This window comes from Dipodomys merriami, unplaced genomic scaffold (assembly GCF_024711535.1).
Source record: "Dipodomys merriami isolate MVZ:Mamm:240054 unplaced genomic scaffold, mDipMer1.0.p SCAF_1848, whole genome shotgun sequence".
Classification (NCBI taxonomy): Eukaryota; Metazoa; Chordata; class Mammalia; order Rodentia; family Heteromyidae; genus Dipodomys; species Dipodomys merriami.
Window position 1 is genome coordinate 69,249 of NW_027203213.1, and position 27,219 is coordinate 96,467.

Genomic DNA, 27,219 nt, shown 5'->3' on the forward strand with positions numbered 1-27,219 from the left:
GCAAAAAAGCTCAGGGATAACACTCAGGCCTTGAGTTCAAGCCCCAGGACTGTCACAAAAACAAAACCAAAAAACAAACACAAAAACAAAGAAAATTAAAGTTTAATACTCCCAAAGGCAGGATTGGCCAATTAAACTGTGCCATCTATATAACAGAATATAGGCAGCCTACAAAATACTACTACAGAACAATAGTAATGACCTAGAAAAATCATGATATATTGTTAATTTAAAAGTATGTTACAGTACAACATTTTTATAATAAAAATGTACAAAAAAGGTATAAAGAAAAAAATCATGGGAGATTTGCTGTGGAGGTACATGCTTGTAGTCATAAATAAGTAGAAGATAGAGATAGGAGAATCAAGATTCAAGATCAGACAGCAAAGTTAATGACAGCCTAGTTCAAAAACATAAATGGAGGGGTGATGCATGTTTATCATTTCAGCTACTCAGGGGCAAAGGTAGAAGGATTTCAGTCTGAGTCTAGCCCAGAAAAAAGTATGAAGTCCTACTAACAAACAAACAACAATGAAAAAACTAAGCTAGGTGCTGGTGGTTTATGCTTATAATCTCAGCTACACAGAAGGGTGAGATCTGAGGATAGTGGTTCAAAGTCAGCCAGCCAGATAAATCTGAGAGACTCATCTCCAATTAACCACCAAAAAGCTGGATGTGGAGCTGTAGCTTAAGTGGTAGAGTGCCAGTCTTGATTTAAAAAAAAAAAAGCCAGATGTTGGTGGCTCACGCCTGTAATCCTAGCTATTCAGGAGGCTGAGATCTGAGGATCGAAGTTCAAAGCCAGCCTGGGCAAGAAAGTCCATGAGACTCTTATCTCCAGTTAGCCACCAGAAAACCAGAAGTGGCACTGTGGCTCAAGTGGTAGAGCACTTACCTTGAGCTGAAGAACTCATGGACTGCCCCCAAGCCCAGAGATCAAGCCCCATGACTGACAAAAAAAAAAAAAAAGAAAGAAAAGAAAAGAAAAAAAGCTACAGGACAGTGCCTAGGCCTTGAGTTCAGGCCCCAGTACGAGTACCACCACCACCACCACAATAAAAAATAAAGGGAAAAGGACTAGGGAAATAGCTCAGGTGTAGAGAACTTAAGCACAAGGGTCTGTGTTCAATTCCCAGCACTTCCAGGAAGAAAAATGCACAATGTGGTCTGTAGAATGTACTGCATCTGCATACACAGAGGCATGATATACAGAAAAACAGTAGGCAAGTTGTATATAGTCATAGTACTAACAGTAATCATATTGGATAGGGATATTAACCTTGTTTTATTTTAACTGCATTTTATGATTTTTTTTTCTTTAATAAGGTCATTTGAGCTTAAAACTTCTGGTTGGGCATCACTTCACAGCAAGCCCTGTTGTTTTACTAGTTATTTTTAGGATAGGGTCTAACTTTTTCCCAGGTTCATGCCTGAGTCTTGGTTTACCCTCTTTGAGCTTCCTGTCATACCTGAGGTCACACTGCCATATCCAGTTTCCTTCCATGGAGATAAAGTCTCTTGGACTTTTCTTCCTGGGCTGGCGTGGCACTGTGATTCTCCCAACCTCAGCCTCCCAGGTAGCTTGGGATGACACACATGCACCAGGTATGGGTTGAGAGGAGGTGAAATATTCTGCCCTAGCTGGCCTCAAACCACATATGAAACCCAGCTTTTATATTATTCTTTAAAGGACAAATAGTTCATCAAAGCATTGCAGATACTTATAATAAAGATAGTTTTGCCTGTGAGATAGCACTCTGCTTTTCTGCAATCAGCTTGCAAATTGTGTTGTCTATTCCTGCCTGGCTGATGCAATGGTTTCTACCTTTGTGTACAGCTAGCCGGTAATGGAGCTGGCCTTTACAGCATGTATCTCATTGAGTTATGGGCAGAATCAGTTCTAGGAGCTTGGCAAAAAGCCTGATACATGAGCATGCTTGAAATGAGTAAATAAATGACTTGGTATGGAGTCAACAGTTAAATTTGAATAGAAGTGCTGTCATTTATAGGCTAAATGACTCCCATGCTCCTGGTCAGTATATGGTAATAGTCATCGTGTTTAAGAGACACTCAATTATGTTTTCTTAAAATGGCAATGTCAGTCTTAAGACATGTATGAGTACAGAGAGAAAGAGAGCATGTCATTATTGTTCTATCTACTAAAAAAGTCTACATCTTTCCATCCCTCATTTCTCCTTAGCTCCCTAAGGCATCGTGGTTACCATAGCAGCCAGATGCTGATAATGCCTCTAGGGGACAGCAAGGTGAAACTGAGCCATCTCTCCATTCCTCACTCCTCCATGCCCTTTGCAGGCCAGGGTGACATGGTCTGAAGATTAGCCTCTTGTCAGCCCCTCATCCTCTTCTGGACCATCTAGACCCATAAACCCTGCCTTCTCCACTTCAGTTCTAGGACCCAAAACATCTCTTTGGAGACTCCTTCCTCTTCCAGCTTTGTCTCCTGGCACCTTGCCTGGTTGCCTTGGAAACAGGTTCCACTGCGGACAAAGGAGGGAGCCGGGTCCTGCTTCTTTCTGGTCCTGTCAATGAGGATTTTTCGACCGTGGAGACTGCGCTGCCCTGCCCTACACCTGCCCTCATTCCCTGCGTTCTCACTGAAGTGGAGCTTGCCCTCCCTCACCACTGACGAGGACATGTGTAAAAGTGTGACCACAGGTGAGTGGAAGAAGGTCTTCTATGAGAAGATGGAGGAGGCAAAGCCAGCGGACAGCTGGGACCTCATCATAGACCCCAACCTCAAACACAATGTGCTGGCCCCCGGCTGGAAGCAATATCTGGAACTGCATGCCTCAGGCCGGTGAGTAGCCCAGGAAGTAGGGGCCCTGCTCTTAACCCAGGTCCCTAACTCTGGAGTATCTTCTAAGGAGAAATGAGAACACACAAGACCTTAGCTTAGCTTCATTCTCAGTGCTGGACTCATGTAGATTAGGAAGCAGCATTATTGACAGGGAGCTGGGACACTTACATTTTGATTCCAGCTCTACCACCAGTCACCTGTGTAGTTTTTCTTCTTGCAATCTCCCCATGTAGAAAATAAAGAAATAAGTCAGGTGCTGGAGGCTCACACCTGTAATACTAGCTACACAGGAGGCTGAGATCTGAGGATTGCAGTTCAAAGCCAGCCTGGGCAAGAAAGTCTGTGAGACTCTTATCCCCAGTTAACCACCAGAAAACCAGAGTAGCACTGTGGTTCAAGTGCTAGCCTTGAGCTGAAGAGCTCAGGAACCGCACCTAAGCCCAGAGTTCAAACCGCATGACAGACGAAAGAAAGAAAGAAAGAAAGAAAGAAAGAAAGAAAGAAAGAAAGAAAGAAAGAAAGAAAGAAAGAAAGAAAGAAAGAAAGAAAGAAAGGAAGGAAGGAAGGAAGGAAGGAAGGAAGGAAGGAAGGAAGAGGTAGAATACACTAATTAGTCCTAAACTCTGGCACTGATATCTTTTCAGAGTTTAATGGTCTCTTAAAAAGTACTTGTAAACCAAGAGAAAGAAGGCTTTTGAGTTCAGTAGAGGCCTGTGTGCTAGTCTTGAGGCAGTTCAGTTTATATCTATTTAATTCAGCTTGTTGTGAACTTAAAAATACTGAGCACAAGAGCTTTACTAAGAACTGGCTCTATTGTTAGCTCCATAACCCTTGATAGATTCAGTTTCCTTCTTGAACCTTTGATTCAGTTTCATTTTTGAACCTTGCTTTTGCCATAAAATAAAGTGGTTAGATTCTTGCTTTATTATTATCATTATTATCTAGAACTTAGTAGAGTTGTAAAACACTGGACTAGAATCAGAGTCTGCATTTTAAGAAGTCCTTAGGTGATCTGTATGAACAATAGTGGAGGCAACCTTCTAGAAGTCTTATACAAAGGTCTGTCTACATGTGAAGATTCATCCTTGGAATGTGACATGGGAGGCTTAGAGATACAGTTTGGGAGTCAGATTAAAGGCCATCCTGCTTGACTTGGATCTGTCAGCTCAGTTCTGTTCAATACAAATCAGGATACATTACTGGGTACCTGTTATGTGTTTGGTACTGGCCCTGTGTCTCGCTAGCTGAGTGTACATGGATGGATCTCTTACAAATAATTAGGGATTGACTTTCTAAATGCAAGTTTTGTAGTCTGGTGTAAGAGGGGAAACAGTTCCTAAAGGAATATGTCATTAAACAAAAAAGCTGAGAATGAAGCTTCTAAATCAGATTCTGAGAAGTTCTACTTGTGAAAGGACTTAGGAGCTTCCAGAAGATCTGGGAGGCTGATGGAGCTAGTGAAAGGGATTGTGGCCCTCTGAAGCCTGACTGGTGACCTGTGATCATCCAGGTGGCCCCAGCGAGCCTGGGAAATCACGGCTGTTGGGGGGACAGTGTCACTTGGCCCCAGGCCTTGGGCTGCATTAACTGTAGCCTAAACTTGGAAGACTGAGGGGTGACAACGGGATCATTTTATCCCAACATGAGTCTGTCCTGTTCACAGCCCTGCAGATAGGAAGGTGCAGATGGACAGTGTGTTTCTTCGCTGATGAAGGCCAGCCCAGCTCTCAGACTCTGGGTAGGAAGGACTCACCCAGTGCATAGAAGGCATTTGTAGATGAGAGAAAGGTGGATCGAATCCTGGGCCTGAGGAAAGGAACCTGGAGGGAGCTCAGGTCTCTACAAAGCACCTTTGGAGGCAGAGCACAGCTGGATGCCAGGTGGCATCTGAGGAGCCTGCTCTAGTCCCGGGGGTACCCACCAGGGGGCAGGTGAGCTGGCCCCCCGGGGAAAGCTAATCAGCCCAACACACCACCCCCATCTCCAGGCACTGCTCACCCTGCCCTTCACCCTCTCATCATTTTCCTCTTGGGTTTATTTTCCATGCCCTCCCCGCAGGTTCCACTGCTCCTGGTGCTGGCACACCTGGCAGTCCCCGCACGTGGTCATCCTCTTCCACATGTACCTGGACCGGGCCCAGCGCGCGGGCTCCGTGCGCATGCGTGTCTTCAAGCAGCTATGCTATGAGTGCGGCACGGCGCGGCTGGACGAGTCGAGCATGCTGGAGGAGAACATCGACAGCCTGGTGGACAACCTCATCACCAGCCTGCGCGAGCAGTGCTACGGGGAGCGCGGGGGCCACTACCGCATCCACGTGGCCGGCCGCCAGGACAACCGGCGCCACCGCGGCGAGTTCTGCGAGGCCTGCCAGGAGGGCATCGTGCACTGGAAGCCCAGCGAGAAGCTGCTGGAGGAGGAGGCCACCACCTACACCTTCTCCCGGGCTCCCAGCCCCACCAAGCCGCAGGAGGAGGGGGGCTCGGGCTGCAACTTCTGCTCTATCCCCTGGTGCTTGTTTTGGGCCACTGTGCTACTGCTGATCATCTACCTGCAGTTCTCCTTCCGCAGCTCCTTCTGAGATTCCTTTGGTGGGCCCGAAGCCTGGAGGAGGAGGGAGGCCGTGAGCAGGTGGGAGGGGGTGAGCAGGGATCCGGGCTGGGAGTGGGGTCCACTTCTAGTGCTGATGCTGTCCCTGACTCAGTGGGGATGCTGGACAGTTTACCCAATTTTTCCATCTATGAAAGTAACAGTGAGACTGGGTGCTGGTGGTTCACTCCTATAACCCTAGTTACTCAAGGGGCTGAGGATTGCAGTTGGAAGCCAGCCCTGACTCTTCTCTCCAATTAACTACCAAAAGCCCTAAAGTGGGGCTGTGGCTTGAGTGGTAGAGTGTCCGCCTCAAGCAGAAAAGCTAAGCGACAGTGCCCAGGCCTTGAGTCTGTTTCAGTACAAGGGGGGAAAGAGGGAGTGTGGGCTAGATCTTTGGGATCAAACACAAGTTGAGGTCTCCAAAGTTCTGCAATAGGTGTCTCAGGGACTCTTGGATTGGAAAGGTAGACTAGTGAGTGGGTTTCTAAGTCCTGGTCCAGCAACCCATCCCCAAACTGTCTCCAATTCTTCTTTTGGCTTTAATCAGAAGAGCTTCTCTTTGAATTGTGTTCTGTCTATGATTTTTGTAAGAAAAAGATTTAACTATTTTTTAAAAAAGATTTTTGGAAATTAAGGACCAATACCAGACTAGGTGATCCTCAAAGCCTTCTACAACAATGAGCTTGACCTTGTTCTGTTATTCTTCTAGCCATCTTCCTTATTCTCTTCCCATTTCCTAGCTTCCTCTGCTTACTCACAACTCTGCCTCATGCATATGGCAGAGGTTTTCCCCTGAAAGGAAAGAGATGGGAGCACCAGCTTGACTGCTGCTGGAGCATAAAGTCCTTTGATTTTTAATCCCCAGATTCTCAACTTCCAGCTTCTTAAGAGGACCCTGGCCTCTGTCTGGCTGAAAGATGATGGATGGGGTAGAGTCCTAAGCCAGGTTTTCAACTCACAGTATATGAATTGGTATAGAATTTAGGGAGGTTGGCTGGGAAGGTGGCTCAGTGGTAGAGCGCTTGCCTTGCATGCATGGGGCCCTGGGTTCGAGTCCCCAGCACCACATAAGCAAAAAGAAAAAAAAGCCAGAAGTAGAGCTGTGGCTCAAGTGGTAGAGCACTAGCCTTGAGCTGAAGAGCTGAGGGACAGCGCCCAGGCCCAGAGTTCAGGCCTCAAGACTGGACCCCCCTACCCCCCAAAAAAAAGCTCAGGGACAGTGCCCAGGCCCTGAGTTCAAGGCCCAGGACTGGTTTAAAAAAACAAGAATTTAGGGAGGTTTAGAAAACAGAGTTTTATTTTTATTTATTTATTTTTTGGGGGGTCTGAGCCACCTTCCCAGCCCTGAAAACAGAATTTTAGAAGCAAAGCACAAGATTCCTGGGAAAAACATGAATGATTCCTTTTTATAGTGGAGGGTTTTCAGAGGTCAGATTCTCAGTAGTGCCAATGGCCAGAACACAGGGGCAGGAACCTAATCTCCTGTGATGTTGCTGAAACCCCAGTTAAATAGCTTTCCCATACTGACCACAGGGATGGGCTGTCTTCAGCAAAGAGGGGTATGGTTTGTCTATAGAGAAGAGCTTAGAACTTCACAATCCCTTAAAGAGGGATGTAATGTAGTTTGTAGTGGCTGGAGAGGAAACTTTCTGATCATAGGGGTATGGAATGGTATTGGTAAGGAGACCTCCTCCGGGAAACAAGAATGAGATACCACCCTGATTTTTGAGGACCACAGTTCACTCCCACCCTCTGTTAATAACCTAACTCCCTCTCTTTCTTCCTCTACTACTTTCCTCTTTAATGGGAAGCCACCATTGTTGGTAGTGGCAGCTTGAGGAGAATCACTTAAATATACAGATGTGAAGAATGTGGGATAACTTCAATCAGGCTTCTAAATCATTAATGCATGTTTGACATACTGCACACTGCTCTGCAATGGGTCTTGGTTCTTTCTTCCCTATCTTCCCTCTCCCTTCCCTGCCCTCTCCTCGTCCCTGGGGCTTCACAAGATATTCTATCCAGCTTTGGCTCTGGGCCTAACCCTGTCCGCAGTCAGGAGGGATGCACCGACCAGCTTGAGGTTGGTCTTTCTCTTTCCTCTGTTCTCGGTCTAGTAACCAGCTGTTGTTTCCTTTACTCATGCAGTGTTCATTCCTCCACCCAGTCCCCAGACCCTGTGCACCTGCCATTGAGCAAGTCCTGATTTAGGTGCTGGGTATGTGTGCACTCAGGGGTAGCCCTGCGTCTTTGAGGTCTCTCTCTGTTTATCATAGTGATTCCTAGCCCTGGACTGCACTGTAGAGATCCTAGGGAGGTTTTACAGAACTATCAGTGCTCAGCCTCCACACCAGTGGAATCAGTTTCTGGAAGCAGGGCCTGGGCACCTCAGTTTGTTTCCAGTTGCTCTGTCTGTGCTTCCTTTTGTAAGCAGTTTTGGAAACACTGAGCCTTGAGATCTCTTTTCATGACCTGCCCTGGGTTCTTGAGGACTAGAGCTCATTTATTCTCTCTCCAGCTAGTCTATTCATCCCTCACCCTGTGCCTGGGGGCCTTCCCTTCCTTCTCTCCTCCCTGTATCTGCAGATTTGCTTGCACAATGACTTGATCCTCATCCAAGAGTCCATTACTGCTTTCTACCACTTTTTCTGGGACATGCATCAAATTCAGTTGTAATTATTCATTTATGGCAATCCTCTCTACTAGAGTGTAAATTCCCCAAAGCATAAACGTTTTATTCATCTCTACAGAGCACATAACAGATGCTCAATAAAAATATTATTATATCAATAAACCAATCAATGTGCTAGTCCATCTCTAGCCTGATCCCTTACCTCCTTAGCGTATCCATGTTTGTGACAATAGGTGGAGTTTTCTTCTTATTTTTTCCTTGGTCTTGTATTCATATTCTAAATAAAATGTTAAATCAAAGCATTTGGAGAACGGCTTTTGTTTTAGATAGCAGCAAGGGGCTATACAAGGGGTTTTGAACTCTGCAAGCTGTGGTTTACTTTTGGACTTGCAACTGTACATTTTTCTCTGAGCCCCAGATGCTCTGTTTTAGGATTTAAAAGATCTTGTAGAGGCCAGTAGTATAGTTACATGCCTATAATCCCCCCTTGGGAGGCAGAAACACGGAGATCAGAAGTTTGAGACTGGTCTGGACTGCATAGCAAGACCCTGTCTCAAAATGTCCTGAAGTTCTTCCCCAAATCTTCCTATTCCGTACCTGCTCATAAAAAGCTTTTATTTTGGGGGGGGATGCCAGTCCTGGGTGCTTGAAAGTAGGGCCTGGGCACTGTTTCCAAGCTTTTTTGCTTCAGGTTGGTGCTCTATCACTTGAGCCACACCTTCACCTTCTAGCTTTTTACTGCTTAATTGGACACAGAGTCTCATTGACTTTCCTGCCCAGACTGGCTTTGAATCATGATTCTCAGATCTCAGAGTTGAATAGCTATGAGCCACTGGTGCCTGGCTAAAACATTGTTTTTATGTGCCACAGGTAGCTTATGCCATTTTTGAATAGCTCTGTTATTCTATCTATCTATCTATCTATCTATCTATCTATCTATCTATCTATCTATCTATCTATCTATCTATCTATCTGTCTGTCTGTCTGTCTGTCTGTCTGTCTGTCTGTCTGTCTGTCTGTCTGTCTGTCTGTCTGTCTGTCTGTCTTTGTTAGTACTGGGACTTGAGCCCTTTAGCTTTTTATGCTCAAGGCTGGTGCTCTGACAGTTTAGCCACATCTCTACTTCCTGCTTCTTGGTGATTAAAGGGAGATAAGTGTCTCACAGAGGTTCCTGCACAGGCTGGCTTTGAACCATGATCTTCAAATCTCAGCCTCTTTAGTAGCAAGGATTACAGATATGAGCCAGGGCCTCCAGTAGCTCTGCCTTTAATTTTTTTTTTTTCCAGAGTGGAGGCATGGCTAAAGTGGTAGAGAACTTTCCTAACAAGTGTAAGGCTTTGATTTGAAATCCTAGTACTGACAAAACAAAAGCCTACATAAAGCCCATTCTTTTAGCTTTCTCCAAATAGATTTCTATTGCTCACACTAGTTTAATTCTCACATGTGGGATCCCATAGGAGAGGGTTGTTCTCATTTCCTCATGCAGATCTGTTCTCAGCACCACAGCTGAGCATTCATTTTTTTTGGGGGGGGGGCGGTCTGGTCATGGGGCCTGAACTCTGGGCCTGGGCACTGTCCCTCAGCTCTTCAGCTCAAGGCTAGCGCTCTACCACTTGAGCCACAGCACCCGGCTTTTTTCTGTTTGCTTATGTGGTGCTGAGGAATCGAACCCAGGGCCTCATGCATGCAAGGCAAACACTCTACCACTGAGCCACCTTCCCAGCCCCTGAACATTCATTTTTAACCTAGGGAATGCCCTGCCTTTCCTCTGTTCCCTTTGCGATCCCAAAAAAGCCAAGCCTCATGAGATCAGACATGATATAGCTTGTCATCTTATTGATACCTTCTGGAACTCTTGTCCTTCACTTCTGCAGCTACATTGGTTATTCTTCAAATACATCAGTCCTGTTCCTGGCTCAGACCATATTTTACCTGTTCCCTCTTCGTAGAATGGCTTTTCCCCAGGAACTTGTTTGGCTCACAGACTGACCTCCATCAAGTTTTGGTTCAAGTTTCCTCCTCAGCTAGACCCACTTTGACACTGTACCCTGACCCTATCCACCTTCCTGCTCCATTACCTTGGCCTGGGTCTCCAGAAAGCCAAAGCTGAGTCTGAGACTTAAGTGGTGGTACTTTATGGAAGAGTGTGAGTCCAGGAAGCAGGAATGAGGACAGAGGTGGGGCATGAATCAGGGTAGGAGGGAAACCTAGTACCAGGTCAGATAAAGTTGGCTCCCTCAGCTGGTGACTGGTAGTTCTGTGCAAGGCAGAGGAGATGCACCTGAGGATTGTGGAGGTGAGGGTAGGTGCGTTGCTTCTCTGGCTCTTGTCTTCCAATGGCAGAGGTTTGGCCCCATGGAACGTTAACTCCCTGCACTTTGAGTTGTGGGTACTCTGGGTTGTGGGTGCTGCAAGGTAAGTGCTGAAAGGGATCAGCAAACAAGGTTTCCTTTTCAAGAAAAGGAAATCTCTCATATGGAAAATAGGTTAGAGGATGTAAGGAGCTCTGAACCAAAGGGACATATGGCCCATGAGAAGCCAGTTAGAATTTCAATGATAACCAAAGTGATAAAGTTACTGAAAACAAGCCCAGTGCTGCTGGCTCATGCCTGCAATCCTAGCTACTCAGGAGGCTGAGATCATAGTTCAAAGCCAGCCTGGGCAGGAAAATCCATGAGACTCTTATTTCTAATTACCCACCAGAAAACTGAAAGTGGTGCTATGGCTCAAAGTTGTAGAGCACTAACCATGTGCAGAAAAGCTCAGGGATAGCTCCCAGGCCCTGAGTTCAAGCCCCATGACCAACCAACCAAACAAACAAACAAGCAAAGATCCACAAAACAAAAAAATACTCTCCCTGTTCCCCACCCCCCCAAAAAGAAAACTGAAAACAGACAGAACTCATTCATTGCAGTGGTGACCTGCTGGCATAATTGTTAAACAGTTCCTATTAGTCACATTCTCAGCATAGCTAATTTTTGCCTTTTACTGTCTTCACTAATTTTTCTTTTTAATTCGGTATACTCCTCGCACCAATTAGTTCCCCTTTAAGCTGAGATCTGCTGCTGCTTCTGACTGGCACATCAGTCATTTTCCCATAGACAATTCTGTGTGGTCAGCTCTGATGGTCAGAGCCCTAACTGCCCTCTCCCTGGACTTTCAACTTCTCTTTCCTTGACCCCATGTGCCCCTGCCGATCCTGCCTTTCCTCTCTTTACAACCACATATTTCAAGAATTGGCCATACTCAGTTCCCACATTTTCACCTCCCATTTGGCTGTTCAGGCTGCTTTCCTGTTCATAGAGGCATATAGTAGCTATGTACAATGAACACTGTTTTGTTTTTTTCTTGTTTTTTTTTTAAACTGTGTTGGAAGCAGAACCCAGGGCCTTGTGCATACTAGACAAGTGCTTTATCACTGAGCTATACCCCCAGCATTAATGCATATGTTAAACTTCAATTTTCTCAACCTCTCAAAAGAGTTCATCATTATTGATCTACTTCATTTTCTTTGCTGGGTTCCAGGACATCCTGCTCCTGGTTTGCCTTCTCGGTTCTTCTGTTCATCTGCTTTATAAGTTTATCTGCCTCTGTCTTATTCTTCTGTAGGGCTTTGTCACTATTTTAATATTTTTCTTGCTTATTTTTTGCACATTCATCTCTGGATGAGCTCATCTGTTCTTCATTTAGTATCTGAAATCTACGTCTCAAGTCCTTCTGATCAACTCTCTTCTGATCTTCTTTTATAGACTTCTTCCTTTTTTTTTTTTACTTGACATGTCTCTTTGACTGATTCAATTTGTTTAAACTGTACATTTGGTTTCTTCTCTGGTGGTCATAAAATGTATGATTTTTAACCATTTTTGCCCAAATCATTGTTATTAAGTATATTTACATTATTATGCAACCATCACCACCAACTCTAGAATTTTGTAATCACTGCAAATGGAAGCTCTGTCCTATCAAGTCCTACTTCTTGCTGCAGTTTGGTTTGGCCATGTCCCCCAAGGATTCATGTGTTAGGAGCTTGGTCCTCACTCAGAAGATGTTGGAGAGGGATGATGGTGCGTTTAAGAGGTGGCATCTAGTGGAGGCTCTCAAGCCATGCCCCTGGTGGTGCTGCCTTGATGGGTTCAGGTAGTTCTTGCGGAAGCTTGAGTAACTTTTATTCTTTTTTTTTTTTTTTTTGGTCCAGTCGTGGGGCCTGAACTCTGGGCCTGAGCGCTGTCCCTCAGCTCTTCAGCTCAAGGCTAGTGCTCTACCACTTGAGCCACAGCACCACTTCTGGCTTTTTTCTTTTTGCTTATGTGGTGCTGAGGAATCGAACCCAAGGCCTCAGGCATGCAAGGCAAGCGCTCTACCACTGAGTCACATTCTCAGCCCGCTTGAGTAACTTTTAAAGAGAGCAAGCTGTCATAAGAGCAAGCATGACTCCCAAATCACACTGTTTGGCTTCCTGTATGCCAATGTCATCTCTGTTCTCTCATGTGCTCCCATGTCTACCATGAGATCGACACCAAAGCCTAGTTGATGCCAGAACCATGCCCTTAAACCTTGAGAACTGCAAGCTAAATAAATCTATTTATCAAGTTACCCAGCTTCAAGTATTTTGTGATAGTAACAAGAAACAGACCAATACGTTCCCTATATCCCCTTCATCTATAGCAGCCCTTTGGCAACCACCAATCAACTTTCTGTCTCTATTAACTTGACTATTTGAACTATTTTAGTATGGGTAGAGCCATTTATTCCATTCCCCTCATGTTTATCTTAGAGCAATCACTTCCTTTATCTGGTGCCATGGTTGCCAAAATATTTGTCTTTCTGTGTTAGGTTTTTTTTTTAAATTTACTTAGGAAATGTTTGCAAGTTTCATCATGTTAAAATATGGCTCCAAATTTCTTTCCTTTTTAAGGCTGAGTGGTTTCCTATTGTATGGCTATACCACATTTTGTTTATCTATTCTGCATTAAAAGATAATAAATTGTTTCTAACTTGTGGCTATTGTAAATAAAGCTGCTGGGATTATTCGTGTACAGTATATGTTTGAGTCCTTGATTTCAGTCCCCCAAAAGGTGATTTGTTTACTAAAAATGAATCATTGGAAAAACAAACACTTCTTCCAGTCTTTATAGATTGGTTTTGTGCAGAGAAATCCTTCACTATTTAGCCAGGCATGCTAGAGGTAAAAGCTTCAAGTCTTCTTGGATCTTTTCTGAGCGTATATCTTGCCTGGCTGGTGGCTTTTTCAGTTTTCCACATACAAAGCTGGTTTAGAATCTCTTCAGTTCCCAGAGTTCACCCCAGCTTCTTCTCTGGGTCTTGGATGATCTATTGTGTGTCCTTCTCTAGGGTCTGCAGATCTGCAATCTCCTTACATACTTTTTGAGTAGATTTCCTGCTGAGACCAGAGACCAGACAGGTTAGAGCTTTGCAAATAAGGTCTGTGCTTTGAGATAGCCCATTCTGCCACCTCTACTCCAACAGAAGTGAGGATCTGGGCTGCCATCTCCTCTAGACCATGACTGCACTTCTTTGTGTGTGGGGGGAGGGGGCAGCAGTGGGCCAAAGTGTTTAAAAATACCAAGTAGACTGGTCATTCACTTGGTTGGATGGAGACCTTTGGCTATTTCATTTTGGTCACTGTCTGGTTACTTTTTAATGTCTCTTTTAAAGTATGGCTGGAGCTTCCTATTCTGTCATTTTGCTTCAATGGCTTCTTTAGGTCTGCTTGTTCTTGCCTTCATCTGAGTCAGCGTCTTCATGGGGCCATAAGGACAGTTATTCATCCATGCTGTTCCATCTGGTCCTCTTTGCTCTTTGATAGCTGAATTCTAGCTGATTTTTCAGTTTCTAAACTACATTATTTCCCCTCCATTGCATCCATTCAAGAATAGAATTGGTGCTTTTGCTAAGAACTTGTGTCTCTCCCTCTGCTTTCTCTTCAGTAGACTTTCTTTCCTAACTTGGAGGTGTTGTGATTCCAAAAGTCTGTTGATGGAAGCAAATATTTGCAGAATCATGAGATTTAGGAATACTACTTTATTTCAGAGAGGACACAAGGCTACCAGTTTGGAAGTGGCTAACCCCCAAACCCATACAAGGAAACCAAGGACTCTTCTTCCTCAGCTAGGAAGAGTCTGTGTCGCTCATTGGTCCATACACTTTCTTGAGGTGGGAGTTCTAGCAGGCCTGCTCATGGGCCTAGCCTCTGACTTGGCAAAGACTTCCCTGGGATGGTTCTTTCTTTGCACATATTGCTCCATGTCACATGATAAACATTTTAGACATACCCTGTGTGTCATAAATGGACTTCATAAGTACAATACAGAATCTTGGTCCTCCTACCACAATATCTGCACACTGTCTAGTTGTTCACACCAAAAGAGAACAACAGGCACTTCCAGAGCTGAAATTCTTTTTTTGTGGTTTTGTTTTGTTTTTTTATGGTCATAGTGCTTGAACTCTGGGCTTGGGCACTGTTCTTGCACTCTGCAGCTCAAGGCGAGCGCTCTACCGCTTGAGCCACAGCGCCACTTCCAGTTTTGTAGTGCTTTATTGGAGATAAGAGTCTCAGGGACTTTCCTGCCCGGGCTGGCTTTGAACCACGATCCTCAGATCTCAGCCTCCTGAGTAGCTAGAATTACAGGTGTGAGCTACCAGCACCCGGCTTTAGAGCTGAAATTCTTAATGCAGGGTCATCAAGAAGTGTTGCTTTGATTGTTTTCCTCACACCCAACAGGACAGGAGACCAGCTGTGTGGGAGAACTCTCCTGAATCCCAAGAACTGAGCATATTGCCAATGGAAGTAAAAATTTCAGTAGAATGCATAGACTGTAATACAACTAATAAGAGACCCAGGAGAGACAAAGACCTGTAGACCTCATCTTACAGATGACGGCCTGAATTCTAGAGGAAGTGGCACCTTGGCAGCATTTCACAGCATGGGTTGAGAGGTCAGGAGATTCTTAGGGGCTGCACTGCTCCTTACCGGTTCTATTAGCTTAGGCAGGAGCTCTTTGAGCCTCATGTTCTTCCTTATCAAAGTAACAATACTATCTTCTCTGGAGGGCTATTTGAGGAATAGTATACAGTGCTATCCGGGATGATACCAGCCACACAGTACGAGCTTGCACAAAGTTTGTGCTCTCCTTTCTTCCACATGCTTTTTCAGTTTACAGCTGCTTCTTGGAGCCTTGACAGACTCTCGTCAGGACTTCAGTTTAAGATCTGATGGTGAATGTTTTGGGAAAAATCGGAAAGTGGGGGATTAACTTCTCCTCCTAAGGCTTAGAGCTGGTTTCTTTCAAGACATTGTAGACGCCTTTCTTTTCTTCTTCATATATTTATTTCAGAGCAATGACTTCATTTCCCCAGAAGCATGGTGGCCACACTTAATTCTTCAAAGATAGCTATTTTAAAAATCTTTTCAAACAGAAAACATCAGTGATTTCTGGGCTCTCTTCCTACTGGCTGGGATGCCCCCAAAGGAATTTAGTTCCTTTCCAAGTCCATTCTGGTTCTCTGTAGGACTTCTAGTGAAAGAATTTCCTTCAGAGTCATATTTGGCACTGCTGGTATACTGCCACATGCAGGAGGAAAATGAAAGCCTCCTGTTTGTCTTGTGAAAGCGGGTGGATGAGTGGCTGTGGTATAGAAATGGTATTGGCCTGGGAGTCAGGCAGGCTTGGAATCAGCCTGTTGTATAACTGTCTGTCTGAGGTGACTGGTGTTTCAACCCTCTTAGCCTCAGTTTTCCTATTTGAAAAGCAAAATGTTCAAGTAATCTGAAAGATTACTTGTGCACACACACTCCTGTTTAGCCCTCTCTGTCTTGGCACATATCTGGTGGTAGCCTGACCCTGATCCTTCCCATGGGCCATCTGCCTAAGTCCATTTGGAGTTTGTTCTTCTTACCCAAAACATTCATCATATTTTCCTTTCCTTTACTATCTGTAAGCAAGTTTGCTAATCTCGCTTTTCTCAAGATACTCAAACCTTAGAACTTCAGGCTACTGCCTTGAAAGGTAAAGCATTCTCTAAAAGTGTGCCTGGCAGAATGTCAGCCTGTGTCTTACCCATGTTTATAAAACAAGCCTGTAATTCATACTCCTGTCTTAAGAGGGTTGTAATGATAGTTTTGAGATGCAATAAGATATTCTACAAATTCAAGATGTGTGTATTCAGCAAATGTTCATTGAGTGCATATTGTGTGTCAGTGTTATTTGAGGCACAGTCTCATTTTTAGGCAAAGACTCTGAGTCTTTGTTATTGTGGCTAGCAGAGGAACCAGATAGTAAAGGATGGGAGATGTGTGGTATATTAGGAAATGTTCAGTACTGAGAAGAGAAAGGTAGGCCATGTAAATAGGAAGGATAGAGTGAGGTTTAGGTTGGCTAGCTACAGAGGGTCTCACTAAGAAGGTGACTTTTGGGGGGAAAAAATGTTGAAAAAAGTAAACACAGAGAATAGCAAAGACAAATGCCATTGTAGGAACAGCAGAAAATATTTGATTAGGAAGAGGCCAGTGTGTGATCATAGATTTAGGTCATTGTCAGAACATGTTGTGTGTATGTGTGTGTGCGCGCGCGCACACACGTGTGGGTGCCAATACTGAGTCTTAGACACTGTCCCTGAGCTTTTGTATTCAAAGATAGTAATCTACCACTTGAGCCACAGCTCCACTTCTGGCTTTTTGCTGGTAAATTGAAGATAAAAGTCTCATGGACCTTCTTGATTAGGCTGGCTTTGAACTACTATCCTTAGATCTCGGCCTCTTAGGTTGATAGGCATGAGCTACTGGCACCAAGGCAAGACATTAACATTTAATATGAATTAGATAGAAACCACTGGAGGAGTTGGGCAGTAGGTAATATTATCTAATTTCCCTTTACTCTGGCAGCTAAGGGACAAGAATGAAAGAGGAAAGATTAGCAAGAAGGCTTCGGTAGCAATTCAAGTAGGGGATAATGGAGGCCTGGTCCAGGGTGATGGCAAATACTCCGGTGGTAGCCACTGTGGCTGAGTGTGTATATAGTTTACAGGTTAGTAAAAAGGATTTCCTGATGCTGATGCTCATTGTGAGGAAAAGAGAGGAGTCGTGGGCCCTAGGATTTTTAGCTGAATCAACTGAAAGAATGGAGTCACCATTTTCTGAGATGGGGTAGATGGTGAGGAGCCAACTTGAGGGCAAATATTAGAAACTACATTTTGGACATGAGGTTGTAGATGCTCTTTATACAATCTCTTGGATCCTGAGCATGAGAAATGCAAGGCAGCCACTGAATGTTCATACCCATAGTTCAGAGAAGAGATCCAAACCAGATATGAACTCAAAGAGTCAAAAGTGTGTAGGTGATGCTACAGGTCCTGAGACTAGGTGAGATGATAGAGAACATGAGGGCAGATAGAAAAGAGCCCCACAAACTGTACAGGGGCTAAACACGTAAAGGGAAGCCAACAGGGAGATTAGAATTGAGGCACAGACAGCATATGTGTACAGAGCTTTCCAAATCTAGGAAGACAAGCTCCCGAAGCACCAGATCTTTCCCAGTCAGCATTCAGAATGCTTTCTACTAGCTCAAGGCACCTACTCGCCTGTACCAACTTATTCCTTGGATTGGATCCTGCTGGTGTTCTTTGCATGGGGTGTGTTTTTTCGTCAAGTCTAAGCAGGACATGAATTTTTGTCTCCATTTTTTCCCCAGTGTGTTTGAAGTATTTCATCATTTTAAACTGCACTAAAATAAAAGGGCTTTGTGGGAGGCCTAGACTGCTAGCATGGATTTGGGCATTGGGTACACAAACTCAGACCAGAGGGAGATGCTGTCAGATTGGTTTAAAAGGAAGGATTTTGTTGCCTTGGATCCCATTGGCAGGCCTTGGCCACATGTGGACGTTTAATGGTCATGGATTAAATAATGGTCTCAGGAGATGGGCAAGATGGAATAATGTCACAGGACAAAATAGCCCAAAGGGGAGATGAGAGCCCTTCATATTTCTTAAACCAAAATAGGTCTGCATCTTCTGAGATCATGGGGCTGGGCTGCATCTACACTGCACCTTTAGGATCCCTTTTGGAGTTTCACAACTTCTGTATCTTATAGCTTCCCATTACTACATCAAAACACTGGATCCAGGCTATTTATGAAAATAAGAAAGGTTTGCTTTGGCTCATAAGCATAATGCTTGCATACTCCTGTCCTAATGAATGTTCCAGATGACAGTGGTATGATGGACCATGTATCAGATTGAACCTTTAGGAGTCACTACTACTTTTGAAACTATAGGACCCTCTTACTTTGCAAAGGCTTTCACTGGAGCTAGCAGAAGTTGGAGGGTAGATACATGCACAGCCACACTACTCTGATGATTGTTCAGTACACATGCCCTGGGCATCACTGACTGCTTGACATACCATCTCTTTGTCACAATACTGCATTGCCCTCATACCCATTCCTCTGTGGAGGGAAGGGGAGAGATCCCTTGGAGCCTTTGTGTTCTGCCTAGATGTTGAAATGTCCTGGCTCTGTCTCCCTGTGATCAGAAGCTCATTGCTGGGAATTGAGCCTGTGTTTTTGCATCCAAATGACATTTTCTTAATCTTGTTGAGAAAAAAAAGGCCAATGCATACCAGATGCAAGAGAGCGTTAACAAAGCTCCGTCTCCTTCTTTTGAGTTCAGACTATCCTTAAGCTTCCTCTGTAGAGACAAGTGTTCATGCCAGCAAGTCGCAGAAAGCCTAGAGAATCATGACTGTTGGGATTTGAGTTCCTGCCCCATTTCCTATTAATCTACTCAGAGGTATTCACAGTGCTTGGGACTCCGTTAAAGGTTCTTGAAGCTCCAGAATGTAGATACCTCTCCTCTCTCTGCATAGGGTTACCTTCCCTCAGGACCATTAGATCTCCTTTCTGCTGTTTTACAGCCATATATTAGATTAATAATTCATGGGAAAAGCAAATTAATCACATCTCTCCTTGAGTTTTTCTCCATTTTCCAAACCAATCTGAGCCTCCAGGGCTTTTCATGAACCTACATTTAGGTTTTCCCAGATGGTATGGAGTTTGTTCTCTCTACATGACTATGTCTCTGTGGACACAGTGGCACTCAGTTTCTCCCAAATATCCAGGGACTTGCATCTTCCTCTTTCCTCATAGGTGTATCTCCCTTCTTGAGTTGATTCCTGCAAAGTAAAAAGAATACAGTTCTGTGCAGGAAAACACTACTGCAGAAATGTCTTAGCAATGGTCTTGCCATTGATAAACCTCAAGAAATTCTGATAAGTCACAAGAAAGAGTACCTATCCTATCTTTGCTTTTGACATGTTGAGTGATCTCAAAGAAAATAAATGTTCTCACCATTCTTTCTCACCAGGCTTTTTAGGCTGGATACACATTTGAATCACCCGAGAATCTTTGTTTGAAAACAATTTATGTGGAAAGAGACCCAGACATCTGTATTTTCTTAAGATTTCCACTTGACTCCAGTGGGTAACTGAGCTTACTAAATACTGGTATAAGAGTTCAGGGCTTGGGTTCGAGTCCAGAAACTGGCTTCAGACTTTATTCCTTTGTCTCCTAGCTGAGAGATCTTGAGTCACATTTTTCTGAAATAACACTTTAATTTGTAGAATAATGTCATTTATTTTTGTCAGAGATCAGGACTTGAACTCCTTATTGGGGGCTTCTACTCATTGGCTACTGCTCTACCAACTGGACCAGTGCTTCTAATCCCTGTAGAATAATTTTAGATCTATTGTTTGTTTTAAGGTGATGAACACGGTACAGATATATACCTGTACATGTTTCACTCATTATTAGCATCTTACATTAGCATGGTACATTTGTTACAAATAATGAATCAATGTGACTACACTACTATTCACTAAAGCCCATACTTTTTATCTGAGCTTCCTCCATTTTTTTTCTTAGTGTCTTTCCTATAGGCCAAGATCCTTCACAGGAAGCCACACGGTATTTAGATGGTATGTCTCTCATTTGATTATCCTAAGTCTGCTGTAACAAAGCATGATCACATGTTTTTCCTGGTCCCTTCCCTTCCCTTCCCTTCCCTTCTCCTCCCCCTCCCCTCCCCCTTCCTTTCCTGCCTTGGCTCACCTCTCCTCGTCTCCCCTTCTCTCCTCTCCCCTTCTCTCCTCTCCCCTTCTCTCCTCTCCCCTTCTCTCCTCTCCTCTCCCTCCCCTTCCCTCCCCTTCCCACCCTACCTCCCCTTCCCTACCCCTCCCCAACCCTACCTCCTCCCTTCCCTCCCTTCCCTTCCCATCACCCTTCCCTTCCATCCCTTCCCTCCCTTCTCAACTCTTCTCTTCTCTTCTCTTCTCTCTCTTCAATCTCTTCTTCTCTTCTCTTCTCTTCTCTCTCTTCTCTTCTCTCTCCCTTTCCTTGTCCTCCCACCCTTCTTCTCCCTTCTTTTTCCTTTCTTTCCTGGCTTCTTCTCTAAAGGACACCAGTTGTCATAGATTAAAGGCCCACCTCACTCTAGTATACATTTTTTTTGGTCGGTCATGGGGCTTGTACTCTGGGCCTGGGCATGTCCCTCAGAAGTTCAGCTCAAGGCTAGCACTCTACCACTTGAGCCACAGTGCCATGTTCAATTTTCTGAGTGGTTTATTGGAAATAAGAGTCTCATGGATTTTTCTGCCCTGGCTGACTTTGAACTGCGATCCACAGATCTCAGCCTCCTGAGTAGCTAGGATAATAGGTATGAGCCACCAGTGCCTGGCTACATTTTTTAAAAACTAATTACATTTTCAATAACCTTGTTTCCAAACAATTCACACTTTGAGGTGCTTTCAGTGGGACTTCAACGTCTTTTGGGGTGGGGAACATAATTAAATGCATTATGTTTTTCTTGCCTGTGACATTGCTATTCTCCTCATTTTGGATGACACATACAGGTTTGAGAACAATGGTATTTTGTAGAAATCACTATTATTCTGATGTGATTCTCATGATTAGACTGTGATTATGAGATTTGGGGAGGCAGGGGGAGAGAAGGGCATAAACTGTGGAGCCATTGTCAGAATAACATGTGAAGGTCACATAATGTCAGTGTAACATCACTCTTCCTATCAACCTTGACTTCAGGCTGAAACACTGCTGTTCGGGATTTCTCCACATAGAACTACTGCTTTCCTTCTTTCCACACTCATCTCCTTGGAAGGAAGTCACTTTCTGTTGCCTATACTTGATGGATGGAGAATTATTCTCTAGTTTCACATTATTTGGCATCCTTCTGCATGGGAAACTGGTTTATTATCACACTATTACATTTGTTCAATAATTTATTCATGGAAGCCTGTACTACGAGTATTTGCGTCATACTTTGGGTTATTATCCAATGTTACTTTGTTAGCTATGTCCCTCAAATTGTTCCAGCTTTGGCCATTGGACCACTTTCAGTTGAGTTTTGTGTCCTTCTGACACAACCCTACCACAGAGGAGTTCTTGGAACAGTTTCTTAGCACTAAAAGACTCAAAGGAGGAGCCAACAATGCTGGATAAGAAATGTACTCATTACCTTGCTCATGTAACTGTAACCCCTCTGTACAGTATTTTCACAATAAAAAACTTATTTAAAAAAAGATGTTCTGGGCTTATATTGTATATTTCATATTTGAAATCAATCATTGCATCAATCATTTTTCCAGGGTCTTTTATTGCTTTTATTAGAGGTTATTATTCCATACTAGGAGCTGATCACCATGTATGCTCATTGCTGCTGAGGTGCTGGATCATGTTTTTAACTTCACTGTTAAAAAATTGGCTTTGAATCTGCACAGCTGTAAAGTGGGGATAATAATAGTAATATCATCATAGGGTGTTGTTAAGGTTAAATTGTGTGTGTGTGTGTGAGTGTGAATGTGTAAGAGTGTCATATGTTTCCACTAAGAAGTGAGTGTTCAGAAATGTTAGTGATGATTGTTTCCCCACATATATTTTTATATTTGAGTTAATTAGTTTATCAAGCTTTTCCAGTTGGGTGCCAGTGGCTCATGCCTATGAGCTAGCTACTCAGGAGGCTGAGATCTGAGGATCGTAGTTCAAAGTCAGCCCAGGCAGAAAAGTCCAGGAGACTCTTATCTCCAATAAACTACTCAGAAAAGACTGGAAGTGGCACTCTGGTTCAAGTGGTAGAGTGCTAGCCTTGAGCATAAAGAGGCTTAGGGGCAGCATACAGGCCTTGAGTTCAAGCCCAAGGTTCTGAAAAGAAAAAAGATTTTCCCCATTTGCTGGTTCTTGTGATTCAACAATCTCAGGTAGAAGAGGTCAAAGGTTATTCCATCAGTTTAATAGAGACAAAGAGAGTCAACCTAGAACTATACTAGAACTTAAGTCTCTGGTTTTCAAGACCCGTTATAGAATAAGATTGGCTGAATCTCTGCTGCATGAGGGAGTAGTCTAGGTTTCCCCACTCAAAACTCTTACCAATCTCCTTCCTGAAGGGCACCTTAGCAGTAGTGCTTCTTTGAGTGATGTCTTGTGTACAAGATTAACGTTGGCAGAAGGAAGGCATATACCCCAGTCTAGGACACACTGATCTATCTATGGTGTCGTATTTCCTAAAGCAGACACTTACATGCCATCTGATTTTTTTTTCTGAGTATGGGTAGCATTTAAGAAATATAATTTGGGTCTTGAAACACTGGCATTTTGGAATACTTGGTAATTTATAGGAACAATAGTACAATGTGACTTGAACTAAATGAACCCAAAAACCTAGACAAGCTTTTGTACGTAGAATGCAACCTTCCCATTATAGTCTTTTTTGTTCTTCATGCTACAGTGATTCTAATCGAAGAGAGACAATTTTGAAACATGGAAACAACTCATCAAACTCATCAGTGCATGAAAAAACATACAAACCAGACAGGGACCTCTGACTTGATGCAGATGTTTATTGGAACAAATGTGTATTTTCCCATAAGAACACCAGCTTCAACTGTTAATGAAATCCAGGCATGATTATTATTGCTAATAGCAGCATTCAGGGTATGAAATCACAGCTTTGGTTATACAAATTATGTTCTAGGGAGGTGGATAGAAGAGAGACCTTCAGAAAAGCAGCATAAAATTGGAATAGGCTTCATTTGGACTTAGTGGGGCTTGCTCTCCCCTCCCCCTTCTTTCAATAGGCCTGAAGTTTACCCTACCAAGGAGTCCATGTTATGCAGTGCAAGTCTAAAAATGGGAAGCAAATGCTCTTCTTAGGAATAGAAAGGTAAGATCTTTGGCTGTATTTGCCTGGGCTATATCTTTGGGTACCAGAATATGAGGAATACAGGTAAGCATGGGAATAGTAGCAGCATTTTGCCTTTATCAAAGCCCCCCACTTCTTTCTCATAGTGATACTAGGAGTTGAACTCAGAGCCTCCCACTCTTGCTTAGCATTTTCACCTAAAGCTGGTGCTCCACTACTTGAGCCATACATCTACATCCAGCTTTCTTGGAGGACTTTTCTACCTGGGTGGGCTTTGAACGTATCCACAGATCTCAGCCTCCCAAATAGCTAGGAGACACAGACACCTGGCTTAAATCACACTTTTAGAACATTTAATTTAAGCCATGCTCTGGAGTATTATATACATATACTTATATATAAATTATGTACATTTATTCTAATTGCACTCTTATGAGGTAGGTAAGATGTGTCATTCACATCTCATAGATAAAGAGGTTCAAAGAAATGAAGTCTAACATTGCAAAATTCAAAAGTGGCCAAGCCTGGATTCTGCCACTGCTACTTTGCTTCTTTAAAGTCAGGTTAAATGGGACTTAATCATTGCTTTGATCACTAATGGCATGTGTGTGAAAGGACCCATACATCAGACCCACTGCTCAATAACTACAACAGGTAGTCAGTTGTGGTCAGTTGGCTGGGTCTTCAAACTCAGTTCACCACTCCAGTGGTCCTCTGAATCCAGTCCTTATTGTGGTAGACGTCGGAATACACTCCGTAGTGGGTTTTCTGTCCACATTCATCACCCCAGGACACAATACCCACCAGGTACCACTGCCCTTTCTCTCTATCCAAGGTCACCATGGGGCCTCCAGAGTCTCCCATACAGGCATCTTTCCCACCTAAATGAAAAGGACATGCAGATTCAAATACCCATTTCTCTAGCCCAAATCTAAGGGAGCCCTTCTTCTATTGATCCCTGGCTTGTAGTTCAGTGAATCAGGCACCAGAGGGCAGAACAGTCCACAGGACCCAAATCCCCAAGATGAGCAGGTGCAAGTGAGCCCACCTAGAGAGATCAAGGAAATTCTACAAAGGGCCCATACAGGAATGGAATGACGCAATTGCTTAGCACTTGTTTCTGATGTATCTTCTCTAGTGGAATCTCTCATCCATGATCAGACCTCCATCTCCCCACCTCCTCTATTGTCTTAGATATAGGAATATACTCTGTAGTGGGTTTCTCTTCCCAGGAGGGGAAGTCTTTATCCTCCTACTGCTAAATGCACATCATCCCTGGCAGACAGTGCTCACTTGTACATCTGCTCCTGACTCACCTTCCAGGTCTCCAGCACAGATCATGTCCTCTGTCACTTTATCACCTGTCAGTGCATAGTTCTTCTGGCACATATGATGACCAATGATTGGAATTTCAATCTGGAATACAAGGCTAACATTAGTCTCCATCCCCGGCTGAGGAGGTCTTGATATATATGCATATATATGCACACACACATATATGTGTAATTTATATCATAAAGGTGATGTACAGGGGGGTTGCAGTTACATAAATCAGGTAATGAGTGCATTTCTTTTATAAGACTGTCACCCTACCTCATCTTATCCCACATTGATTATTTAAAATACCACAATGTAACTAGAGCACTGTTGGCTCACACCTATAATCCTAGCTACTCAGGAGGCTGAGATCTGAGGATCACAGTTCCAAGCCAACCCAGGGAGAAAAATCCATGAGACCTTATCTGTAAATAATTACCAAAAAGAAAAAGTCAGAAGTGGAGCTGTGATTCAAGTGGTAGCCTTCAGCACAAAAGCTTAGGGTCAGAGCCCAGGCCCTCAGTTCAAGCCCCAGGATTGGCATAAAATAAATATCACAATCTATACAAACTCCATGGTCAGTTTTTCTCTTCCCCTGCTTTGGGTCCTGGGACATGTAGCACAATCTTTGGGTCTAGACCTTTGAAACTCAGTTTCTTTATCTAAAAGTAGAAGCTATAGTACATGTACACAATACAAGAAGGAAATAAAATAAGCAAGTACTTTGTAAAATGCAAATGCTGTACATATTATTAGGGACATCAAGGGTTCACACTGCTTTCTACTTTTTTTGGGGTCGGTCCTGGAGCTTGAACTCTGGGCTTGGGTGCTATCCCTCAGCTCTTCAGCTCAAGGCAAGTGCTCTACCATTTGAGCCACAGAGCTTCACACTGCTTTCTATAAAGCAAGCATTCACCTATATTGCTCTTTCTCTCTGTCTCTCTGTCTCTCTGTCTCTTTGTCTCTGTCTCTGTCTGTCTGTCTGTCTGTCTGTCTGTCTCTCTCTCTCACTACAGCATAAGTTCCTAGATATTAGGTTGGCCTCTAGTCCATTTGTATCTTGGAAGATATTAGGTACTTAGAAAACATTAAAAAATTAAGGTGATAGAATGTTACATATAAATAAGATATGATTATGATTGCTTTGATTTCACATGGAATTGATGTCTAGAATAAAAAGAAGAAGCGTTTGAGTCTTATTCAGCCTTATCAAGACCGATACCAACCACATGCCCCAAATATACACATTCACCTGGTACTAAAAGGGAACCAGGGGCCATTTCCATGGTCTTTCCCTGGGTAAGTGGGGAGAGGAAGCTGTATCACAGGTCTTGTGTCAGCCACCTGTAGAGTCCCTGGAGAACTTCTCTTCACTACTCAGTGGCATATCTTTTGGGAAGTCCACCCGAATCCTCACATTCTAGAACATTCTGTACTTCTTCCTTTCCATATCTTTATTGCAATCCATAACTTTCTGCCTGTTCACTTGATCAAGAGGGCCAGGAACCAGCTCCCTCCAAATCTAAAACTTTCAGTTATATTACAATAAATAATGTGTACTGTGTATTACAACCTAACTGTGTTACCAAACCTGGTGAGGTAAAAGCTAGGTAGTTCTCAGAGCATGTCCACTGTGAATCTTAACTTTTCAGTTTGGGATAGTGCACTATGGGCAAATCAATGACTTATTTCAGACAACCCAGTAACTCTGTACAAGCCAGGACTGGGAGCCCTAGCCCTTTAGGTCTGTTTTGGTGTTCCTTTCTGAAACGATAGGAATGTGAACTTGAAGTACAATAACCAAGTGTACTTCTGTGGATCTGCAAGCCTGGACTACGCATGCTAATTTGGTATGTAGTCCAAAAGGCATGCAGATAAGTCAGAAGCCTTTGGGGTATCTAACCCTGCTGTTTTCTGGGGAAATTTTATGAGGTGAGGCTTACATAAGCTACCAGGGACAGTAGACAGTGTTTAGAGAGCAGAGTCCATGGGTAAAACAAACAACTAAAAACTTTCTGGGGTTCAAAGTCTACCTAAACTCTGTCGATGAGTCTGCCCCTGGCATCTCTCTCCCCTTGCTCACACCTTCACCTCCCTGACGGGGCGATGTGAAGCAGGCAGGTCCCCTGCAGGGCCGGATGTGTCATTGCCTATGGGGTATAAGTTGAACTTCACCTCCATCAGCTTCTCTGGGAGACGCCGCAAGAACTGCTTTCCCCAGCCAGTGACGATGGCCATGGTTCCTGCAGGAGAGGAGATGCTGTGAGGGAACGGCTGTCTGGAGGGTGTGCAGAGGGCTGCCCCTGGCAGCTCTGTTCTCCTCTGCCTGTGGAAGAAGGGCTGAATTTGCCTCCTCAGAGAAAGGCAATGAGAGAGGAGGGATGATGGGAAAGGCTGATGGGTCGGAGGTGACCTGCAGCTGCAAGGGGCTGTGGTTTCTCTGATACACTGCTTGATTATTCATTTGCCTGTCTGTTCTCTCTCACTCCCCAGCTAGCAAAGAACCTATGAAAGTTGTGATCTCATCTCTCTTGTTCTCCATGCCTGTAACAGTGCTGTAATATAGTAGATGCTCAGTTAATAATGCTGAATAAATAAAAAGCCCATTCTAGTCAACAAGATGTTAGACTACCTCTAGCAA

The 27,219-nt window shown here is 43.8% G+C and overlaps 2 protein-coding genes across 2 annotated transcripts; one reads left to right on the top strand and one right to left on the bottom strand.

Moving 5' to 3' along the window:
* Positions 1–2,546: 2,546 nt before the first annotated feature.
* LOC138830159 (receptor-transporting protein 1) lies at positions 2,547–5,396 on the top strand. The gene is made up of 2 exons (XM_070026586.1): positions 2,547–2,818; positions 4,877–5,396. The coding sequence occupies exons 1-2, from the start codon at positions 2,547–2,549 to the stop codon at positions 5,394–5,396; spliced, it is 792 nt and encodes a 263-aa protein (XP_069882687.1).
* A 17,574-nt stretch (positions 5,397–22,970) lies between these two features.
* Positions 22,971–26,817, bottom strand: LOC138830158 (mannan-binding lectin serine protease 1-like). Its single transcript, XM_070026585.1, has 3 exons — positions 26,754–26,817; positions 24,578–24,677; positions 22,971–24,142 (listed from the first exon to the last, which is right to left on the bottom strand). The coding sequence occupies exons 1-3, from the start codon at positions 26,814–26,816 to the stop codon at positions 23,952–23,954; spliced, it is 354 nt and encodes a 117-aa protein (XP_069882686.1). The 5' UTR covers position 26,817; the 3' UTR covers positions 22,971–23,951.
* Positions 26,818–27,219: the final 402 nt, after the last annotated feature.

Excerpts from the sequence above, each read along its gene's own strand:
- LOC138830158 (XM_070026585.1), bottom strand. The coding sequence starts at position 26,816 with ATGGCCATCGTCACTGGCTGGGGAAAGCAGTTCTTGCGGCGTCTCCCA. Across the intron at positions 24,678-26,753 it reads TCCCAGAGAAGCTGATGGAG|ATTGAAATTCCAATCATTGG; the intron begins GTGAAGTTCAAC and ends CTTGTATTCCAG. Across the intron at positions 24,143-24,577 it reads CTGTGCTGGAGACCTGGAAG|GTGGGAAAGATGCCTGTATG; the intron begins GTGAGTCAGGAG and ends CTTTTCATTTAG.
- LOC138830159 (XM_070026586.1), top strand. The coding sequence starts at position 2,547 with ATGAGGATTTTTCGACCGTGGAGACTGCGCTGCCCTGCCCTACACCTG. Across the intron at positions 2,819-4,876 it reads GAACTGCATGCCTCAGGCCG|GTTCCACTGCTCCTGGTGCT; the intron begins GTGAGTAGCCCA and ends CCCTCCCCGCAG.